The sequence below is a fragment of the Rhea americana genome, unplaced genomic scaffold (genome assembly GCF_003343005.1).
Source record: "Rhea americana isolate MKP2758 unplaced genomic scaffold, rheAme1 scaffold_4, whole genome shotgun sequence".
Taxonomy (NCBI): domain Eukaryota; kingdom Metazoa; phylum Chordata; class Aves; order Rheiformes; family Rheidae; genus Rhea; species Rhea americana.
In genome coordinates, this window is record NW_028186534.1 from 5971300 (window position 1) to 5980907 (window position 9608).

Genomic DNA, 9608 nt, shown 5'->3' on the forward strand with positions numbered 1-9608 from the left:
AGTGTGACATGAAATCAGACTAGTGGTGAACAATTGAAAGTGCAGCGCCTAATCGGCCACATGTTTACTTTCCCACTTATCAATAACAGACATTAACAAGACTTCTGCCAGAGATRATAAATTCCTGGAAGTGTCAGGCCCTTCTAGCTCACCCACCCCAAGCACAAAAAGTTATTCAYTGAAAAAGAAAAAAAGGCAGAAATAACTGGAAGTGCTAAGCAGAAGTTGCTCAGTAGCAGAATTGGTTGAGATCAAACCACTTCAATATTTAGGCCAAAAGTTAATCTAATTTTAAGGTCCCTTGAAATGTTATGAATATCATCAACAAACACAGCAAGAGTCACTTATGAAAATGACTTTCAGTTTTGTGCACAAAAAAATCAATAGAATCTCTGTCTCAAACTTCTTCAAAGACTATGAACTCAATTCTTTGTTCCCTGAGGACTCCAAGCTTTTTCTGCAACTAGCAGTCACATCTGTTTAGTGTTTAGTATTTTCCACCATCATAAAGAGTTTTTCTTAGACCTTAGACTGGTTTACTCTACATCTACGCTTAAATACAATAATAAAACTCCTGCAGAAGAGATAACTGCGTTCTTTTGCCAATATATTTCTATCTTTCTCCCTGAAAGATGCTGGCAATTCTGGCAAAAGGAATCCTCTCTCTAAATATTTTGCCAACACAGCTAAATCTTTAGCGGGTCTCATTTTTAACACTCCTCTTAGCACTCACAGCTATGCCAGAAACCTTGTAACAAAGATCTTCTGTGCAGCTACACAAGAAAGTTTTGTTGTTCTAATACAGCTAGAGTAGTTTTGAAAGTCCTTCAAGATGAACACATCCTGGCTCTATCTACACTACTAGCACCTCACTGCTATCAAAACATTGGTATTATTTACTACAAAAGTACTCCTAGGACGAATGGAGCAACCTGGCAAGGCTGCGCTTTCTGTAAGAATAGTTAAAGTCATCTCTCACCCTTAAAATAATTAGTAAAATAATTAGTTCTAATGCATGCCCAGTTTTACTGCTCATTGTAACTGCTTCTGTACTTGCACTTTTTGCTAATGCAGCCATGTTGGTCAGAGATTTTCACAGTCCTTACCCAGCTTAGGTGTGATGGCAGGCATCTGTAATATAGACAGAGACTTAACAGTTGTAGAGAAGGGCTTGTGTCACTTAAAGACACTGCCAGCACTTTGCTAGTGCAGGTGTCCTGCTATAATGTATCCACTCTTCTGCATCAGGAAAAGGAATAAATTACATTAGCATACAACATTGCTATAGCAATATAGCTGCAGAAGTTTTTATTGTTATATGGATACATCATAAAAAAAAAAAGCCTCAGCTAAAACAAAGTCATAACAATACTACATTTAACTGCAGAACAGAGTTTAGTATGGCTAGAAGGCAAATGTAGAAAGAACAATTACAATTCTCAATGCAAGTCCTTCACGCCTCACAAAACAAGAATTATTTTTGTGATGTAATTTGCTCAGTTTATGTTACCCAGTACTTACCTATGAGCCAATTATACTCRAGACCAATCTTGCAGAATAGGACTGTGCCACTTCACAGAACAGGGCTTTCTGTAAGAAAGGTCTCTTAGTTCCCTTTCAACATGGATTGCGTGAACTGTAATGCCAATGTGCACTGTGGCTAAGGAGTAAGAAGAGCTGCTACTCAAGACGTATGTAGCAAAAGAGTCGTCAGTTAGCTCTGCCTACTGATCCTTCATTCATCATGTCCGATTGGCTTAACAGAACAAGGACAAAGAGTCACCTTCAGAATGTGGTATGCAGAAAAATGACAGCCAGGCTTGCATTAAGTTAATAGCTACCAGAGCTGCAAAGAGATCTAACACAAAGATAAGTGGCCAAATACATAGTCCATATTCATGTAGCAATTGCTTGGTTGGTAATTTAGAGAATCCTGGTGATTGATGAGATCATCAGCAAATAGCTTTAAATTTCAGGACAACACACAAGGAAAACAGTTAAATATCACAGGATTGTGATGACTCCAGTGATATCAAAGGGCTTGCACTATGTGTGTACCGACCTGCTTTTTCAGCATCAGCCAGGCAGGATTTGTGAAAGCTCTAGTCATCATGTATCTCGCCAGACAAGCCTGACATGAAAGCAGCAAAGTGTCCATACTGCTGAAAGCTGCTGTAAAACAACAGTGATATGCCTTCCTATTATCAAAGAATCAAGTCTGGCTGGAGAGGCAGTAGACAGAACAGCATATCCCTGCAATGCTCTGCATCCCTTGGCAATTTTCCCACACTTGCAGTATGACCCTCTAACCATCAGCATGCAAACCACTGATCTTAGGAACTCACAGTTGTGGTTCTCTACAGAATCATCACTGAGAATATAGTGCCCAGAGAACACACTAGMAGAAAATCACTCTTGGGTGGTCTTTAAAATTCAGAAATGACCATTCAGATACAAAATATACACGCTGACAGGTGATCAGAGCAACAGACAAATTCAGAATTAAAGATTCAGAACTGGTCCCCGACACAGTTAGACCAGCAACGACACTGTGCATTCAATGCTGTCATTTGGCTCCATATGRCTTGTTTCACTCAAGAGAGCTATTTTACAGTACTGCTACATGTTTACTGTACTAGCAAAGATAACCTGACAATTATAGGTCTTAATATAATTGCTCATTACTTTAAATGAAACAAAAATAGAGTCAGTTTTGTACACATAGGGGGAAAAGGTTCATGATGTACTCTTACTACAGGTCTGGAGATAATAAGCTAGGCTGGGCAGATGCTGAGATTATGTCTGGACTGGAGATTTACCAGAAGATCCAGTATATGTTCTTATCCCAAGCCTTCTCCTTCGGAGCTCATTAGTCTTAGACTTGTGTTTATGTTCTTGCAAAAAAACAAACTCAAGCAGTTTTGAGATCCTTTTCAGTGCTACTTCCTTGTTTTGCACTTCCAATATTTGTTTGCAGGCAGCTGGGAGGCCTGCATTGATTTTCTAAGATTATTTAAATTCTTCTTTATTTGCTAACAAATTATGTTGGTTGCACAACCCATTGGCATGTGAACACTTCAGAAAAGGGGTGGGGCGCAGCTTAGCCCCAGTGGAAGTAAGAATAAGACTCAATGGCTTCAGCAGTTACAAAAACCATAGCTCTCTGGTTTCAGTGGGAGTTTCAGTAATTAAAGTAACATTTGCCATCAGCTTTCTACAMAAAAGACTGTCTTGAAAGGTGTTGCTACCTTCAAGATCACTAGGCAGGTTCCACTTCAGACACTGAATAACAAAAGCCTAGTGACAGATTTTCAAAAAGTTTGGGCCCAGTTAGGATATGCCTATACAACAAAGATACAGTTACCTTAAAGCTGTGTTGTTACCGATTTAGTTAAACTGAAACAATTTTGAACATGATCACTCATCCACCACTTTTTGCTGCACATTTGGTTTATCTTGCATTGTAAAAAAATCTGGTACCAAATAGATATGAATCAGTTCATCTTCACAGCTGCAGAAAAGCCTGTGAACTTTTGATACAGATCAAGCATTAGCCACACTTTCACACACAGTTAATCAATTTGTACGTGCCATTGTAATAATTGCTTAAACAGCTTCATGTGCATTTGGAATATCTGTTGTCAAAACCTGCTGAAAATTCTGGCCCATTATTTTGACTTTACAGATCTTGTCAAACAAAATTCTTTCTCATAATCTACAGTAATCTTATAGGCTCTTTTTGTAAAATTTCAGTTACAGAATGCAAACATTGCAGAAATACAGTGCATAGATAAACTGAATGTTATTTGTATTGTGCTTTTCCTGCACTAATAGAAATATAAACTTATTCATGTTAAGACTAAACAGTAAACATCAAGACTTTCAAGCACATGGAGCTCTTCGGAATGTTTCTCTCTTTGGTTATCTGCTGAGTCCCAGTGTCAGAGAATGATTTTTTCCTCTTTGAGACTGTGGCAATTTAAATAATAAAACAGAAGTTATGTAAGTGCAGAGAATTACTGAAAAAATGTAATTGGAAAGAACATATTTTTAAAATGCACTTAAATAACTCAAATTCAGCTGAACTGACATTATTCAGACTTTCCAGTTTTATTCAGTACTGTATTGAAATCAAGCACAAAACATTTCAGACCCAAAGGATAGTTTTTTAGAAAACCGTAAGCACCTAAACTAGAAATTTACAATAAAAGGACTAAATTACAATATCTATCTGAGAAAGCTCTACCACCTAAAGTAAGACCAACCTTTCAAATAAAACAAAGAGTTTGTTCTATCAAACGAAAAGGAAGTGAACTAATTAAGAGGATGTTTGAACCAGCTTGCAAACATAAGGATTGATTTAGCCCCAAATAGCACCCAAACCAGAAATCTGGATTCAAATATCTGTGGTCTTCCCGGGAAATACAGATGCAGATTCGGATCCAAATTTTACACTGAAAGTTCATTTCTAAACCTGTACAGACACAAGCTTCAGGCCCAACTCTGCATTCCTTCCACACCCAAAATGGGAGTTCTGCCTGAATCAGGAATGTAGGGGAGAAATGAATTTCTTATCTTTATGGCAGATCTTGTGTGGTGATCTACAATGCCTCTGAACCTGCCAAAACTCAAATGTGTGACACAGTATGCAATCTAATTCCAGAACTGATAGATTCCAAACTATTACTCTTGTAGAACACTTAAAATAACGCAGAACTATTTCCACAAGAGTAAATAATGGTTCACAATTCCAGTATACATGGATATATTCTGATACTTCTGTTACAAGAAAATTTCAATAATGGAAAAGAAGATTGAAAATAATGGAAAATGAGACTAAAAATTTTAAATTTCACAGGGGGCTAAATCAATCAATCAATAAATGAAAGAAGGCTTCTCAGCATAATATTATATATCCATTATCTTCCAAAATCACAGGGTGGCATTATGCACAAAAATACATCTGATAAGTTTTTCCATTGCATCAAAAAGTCACAGACCTCATCCTGACTTTTTGGTCAGTGAAATGCAGTGATGTTTCCTTTAGCTACCCAGCCAGCAGTGTGTCAAAACTTGCAGGGGGAAAGACCTTCCAAAGAACTGTGGAAATAAGCAAAACTTTTTATGTGAGGATCTTGGCCTTTTTAAAAGCTTCCCAAATTTTTCAGTCAGATTTAAACAGCCTAGTAATGTTAGTTACAGATGTAACATTTTATGATATGTCTATAATAAAACTGAAATCCTGATGCAGAAACAATTATATCAGTAGAAGAGCATTTCTGTCATTTTTTCCCCCAAATCAGCAAGAGTTATATGAGAAAAAGCTCTTTTTTTGTAAATACAGGAAGTAATACATCTGGAGAGTTCCTGATACACAAGTGCCAACCCAYTCTGCTGTAGTTCTGGCATTTCTGGCTGTTTTCTTTGTTATTCTACCCCAACCARTATCAAAACTGTAGGAAAAAGATGCTCTTCTGTGGTCATAAAAGCCAATAGGGGATATTAAGATAATTTATATTGCATTTTGTTCATACAAATATATTCACAACATTTGAAAAAAGGATTTATTGAGTAGTGTACCCTGTGGCRACTACTCAGAGAAGAAGAAATGCTAGCTACAATCAAGGGTTTTGGCTGCTTTAAGTCTCCCTATGCAAGATTAAATCAAAATATTTCCTATATACATTCCCTCTTTTCATCAGCATGTCAGCTGCAGCAAATAAGAATGTGCTATTAATCATCAGCATCAAAATCTGGGATAATTTTATATAGTCAAATATTTTTTCTTACTTTCATAGAGACAACTGTTGCTTGAAATGGTTTCCAAAGCATGTTGCAACTACAGCTAAGTAAATCAGCTAGTACACTGCAGACTTTTCAAGGAAAAAGTTTCTAAAAACGAATCAAGTTTTAATAAAAATGTCTCTGAGGTATATAACTCGTGCCCATAATAGAATATTTTTCAATTTCCAATCTTTTATAGAGAATTTTTAAAATGGTAACAGATGTATAAAACAAAAAAGTAAAATTCTCCCTTATTCTCTCCTGTGCTCACATGCAACATACAGAAACCAATGACAGGCTCTAAGACATGAATACTGTTTTTACATTTTCCACTAGAAAGACGATTCACTTGCAAATCTTTTTCCCTTTAAATTGTTTCTGTGGCAACACATCTGGTGCTATAATTCTGGGCCAGAACATTAACTATCCTGAGAGAAGAAAGTTATGTTGTTGTTCTGGCCTACAAGAATGTGAAGCAGAGCAAGATCTGCAAATACATGCACTCATATAACTCTTCTTGATTTCATAGGCACACAGAATATTAGCTATTGATCCTTATGCATAGCTTAAAATGCAAGTTTTAAAATGTTTGTAGAATTAGAGAAAACAGTTGTGGTGAGCACACTTTTTATGACCCAGTTCTTTGTTTTTWAAAAAATGACGAGTGCTCTGCTTCTATCAGATGAACAAAAGTGAGGAAAGAATTAAGATAAGAAGAGATTCCTTTTCTAATCATAAATGTAACTAACCCCATGTAATGAAGAAAGGTTGATACCAACTTCTCATCATCTTCCCAGTGCTACCTAAACATTACTGTATTATCATCATTTTACAGAGGAGATATGTCAGGTGCACGTGAGGCCAAAATATAAGAAAAATCTGCTAAATTTGTGTGRCTCTACTATTATTTGCCCATACTGAAACACAGAGTCCTTGGTTCTCTGAGGTGTTGAAGACCGACTGATCTTACTAGCCTTACCTGAGGTTATAGGTACCTACTGATACTTAATGTCATGCCTTGGGCAGCTCAGCTCAAGGACAGTAACATTCTGAGGATCTGTAGTCTGAAAAACTTAGTTGTGGAGAATTCAGGAAAAAAAAGGAAAAAATATCCTATAGCCTCAGTTCAGCTTGCTAAGCTAACAAATGAACGATTTCTTAAATCACTAATAACCCTGAAAAGTCAGTCTGAAATCTTGAAATCATACTGTATGACTACTACCCAATGTAAGTTATCAGAGGTGCTTTAGAGGGCAGTTCCGACTGACGCATCAAGGTATAAACTCTACAGTAGATCTTAATTCATGATGCAAGGGTCAGAGCAGTTTTCAAGGGCTACTGAATCCTCTTAATTCAGCCTGGAGTAGCAGGAGTTAAAAAAAACACAGAGAATGGATTTTTGCTACTCTGCCAAGAAGATCAAGGATGAATGCATGGAAAGAACGTATCTGATGAATTTAAAAGTACCACTGACACAGATATTTTTCCAATAATAATTGTATTTTAAGTTCCTCATGAAACAGATTTTATTATTTAATTTGAAACAGCTAAATTCAATTACCATAAATTGGTTTTCTAACTACACTTATAGTATTTTCTGTATTAGTGACAAAGAAAACAAGATCATCTTGGTATTATGAGCTTCTAAATTACTAATGATTAGATGTATTGATGGGCTGAAAACCAAATTTTTTTCCTAAAATGTTGAATTGAATAGAAATTATGTTTTCAGGCACTCTCTCTTTGAAGATACATTGGTTTAGAGCAATCTGTGCTTAGGGAGAATAAAATGGCAACAGAAATGGAAAAGTCAGAAAAAGTGGATTAAAAATGATATTTCAGAAATAGACCTTTATGTCCCTCTTGTACTACTGGAGGCACCACCTTAAGATCAGAATTAAACCTAAGCACCTGTAGTCATTAAAGGCTGGCTGATGTTCTTTGCAAGACTTGCTGTCTATGTCATTTTGGGTTGTCACCAGCCAGTCATCATCCAAAAAATAGTTCTGGCCAATAACATTCTGGATATTTTGACTCTATCGGTTCCCTTTCAGCCTCTTGGCTAAGATCAAGTGTGTATATTAAACTAATATTAAACCTACTATTTCATATAAAATATCTTTTTCCTTCCAAGTCGCCTTTTCTATTTATTCTATCCAAATGGCATAATCAACAACTTTTCTGAGGCCTTTTCCGCTCTTTTGCTTTATTAYGTGTAACTTTCTATACCCAGAATCTCTGTTTTGTCCTGGTTCACTGTAATTCCGTATTATCACTCTTCGAGCCCTTGAGAAAGAAACACAATTTAATCATAATTTTCCACTCCCAGTAGACCGAATCTGGTTTTCCTTTTTATCCATAATGGCCCTACTCCATTTCTCAAGTTCTCTATAAGGCGGTGAGATTCTGTGTTTACAAAGGAATTAGCTTTGAGAGGGAACAGAGTGATACTAGTGGATCTGCTATTATGTGGTTCTATCTCCTCATTTCGGTTGTTCCTAAGGAATTCAGGGCTACAGTGAATATGGCAGAGCAACTCTGCTGCTGCTCTTCGTCTTGACAGAAGGAAATCACTTTGTCTTATACCACCCCTTAGGGAATAACATTACATAATTCACTGTTTGGCATATAGTTCCCCACTCTTGGCTCTGTGCTGTTAACAGAAATACCACTGCTTCACTTCAGTTATTAACTGACTCCAGAGTGGAGCTCAGGATAGAGGTGCAGGATCTGTCAACCCAGGGAAGCCCTTTAATTCCTCTGAACAGTATCCAGACTCTAACTGGAAGAAAATTTTATCAAGCTAGTTGTTGATTATTGTATCACGTGTTGTATCTCTGTTAAGTTTTTTGATAGACCTGGGGCATACAAAGTGGGCTTGGTCTGCCAGCAGCTCCATCCCATTTTGGCAAGTTTTATGCAGTTTTTCCTCTACTATGTGTCATGCTTATGTCACTCCGCAGAATTCAGAGTAGCAGTACAGAAATGATAAATTGCACTAAATAGGAAYATAACAGAGAGGAAGTTTTTAAGATTCATGTTCCACTAGGCAGCACATCTTTTTGAGAGATCTCTCTCTAGTCAACATGAAATATTCCTCAAACATACAACCCTTACGAATGATCCTCATCTAAACTTTTATTAAAAAGTCTTTTGAAAAAGAGTATTTAATGCTCCTCATTAGTAAGTGTAGTCTCATTTTACTGCTGCAAAAACACAGCTAGAGATGGATTAAGTCTTGTTTCTAACCAAAGAAATGACAGAATCAGGAGTCTTGAGTACCAGTGCTGTACTCTGACTCTGGTTCAATACTCTCCTGCTTAAGAAATGGGTCACCTTATTTTCCACATTCCTTCAAGTTTCTTTGGTTGACGAACAAATCAATTTCCATAGAGCACAACCTATTCAAAATACTTTTTAAAAAGAGAAACTAAACTTTGTTGAGAGCAAAATGTAGCTGAGCTGTGATCCGAAACCTCCCTCCATATTTATGAGCAAATAAAATTTAATCTCTGCACAGTCAGAAAGAGTTAACTAAAATACAACCAGCCCGTACAACACCTCCAAAACACAAACCCCATAGGATGGCAAAAGCGTTCTCCTAATCCTCTAATCCTCTTACTTTTGCACCTGCTCCAGACTGGCATTCACCTCCTGGAGGTTCCCAGGTGTTCCCTGACGGAATGCGCTTACCCCTGGATAAAAAGCAACTGCACCTCTTTGCGCCTCTGCACCCTCTACGGGAACGCCAGCATCCTTTGCCGCTCGCCTATTCACGCCTGTATGCAGACTCCTAAGGAGCCTGCCCCCCCTATAGGCGACAC

At 37.2% G+C, this 9608-nt stretch overlaps 2 protein-coding genes across 10 annotated transcripts in view; one reads left to right on the forward strand and one right to left on the reverse strand.

Annotated features, from left to right (window-relative positions):
* RIPOR3 (RIPOR family member 3) overlaps nucleotides 1–9608 on the reverse strand; it is a 54223-nt gene that overhangs the window by 43966 nt on the left and 649 nt on the right. For 2 of the 9 annotated variants that reach the window (XM_085314052.1, XM_085314053.1), the window contains exon 1: nucleotides 980–995. The exons of 3 other annotated variants lie outside the window; for them this stretch is intronic. The gene's annotated coding sequence lies outside the window, so the exon portion shown is untranslated. Of the gene's footprint in view, nucleotides 1–979; nucleotides 996–1521; nucleotides 1560–5000; nucleotides 5018–9477; nucleotides 9560–9608 lie in introns of those variants that run through there. 4 more of the 9 variants (XM_085314047.1, XM_085314049.1, XM_085314048.1 and 1 more) reach the window with 4 other exon arrangements.
* PARD6B (par-6 family cell polarity regulator beta) overlaps nucleotides 9468–9608 on the forward strand; it is a 27818-nt gene continuing 27677 nt past the window's right edge. Inside the window, exon 1 of the mRNA XM_085314255.1 lies at nucleotides 9468–9565. Coding sequence (XP_085170381.1) covers nucleotides 9468–9565 — 98 coding nt within the window. The remainder of the gene's footprint in view (nucleotides 9566–9608) is intronic.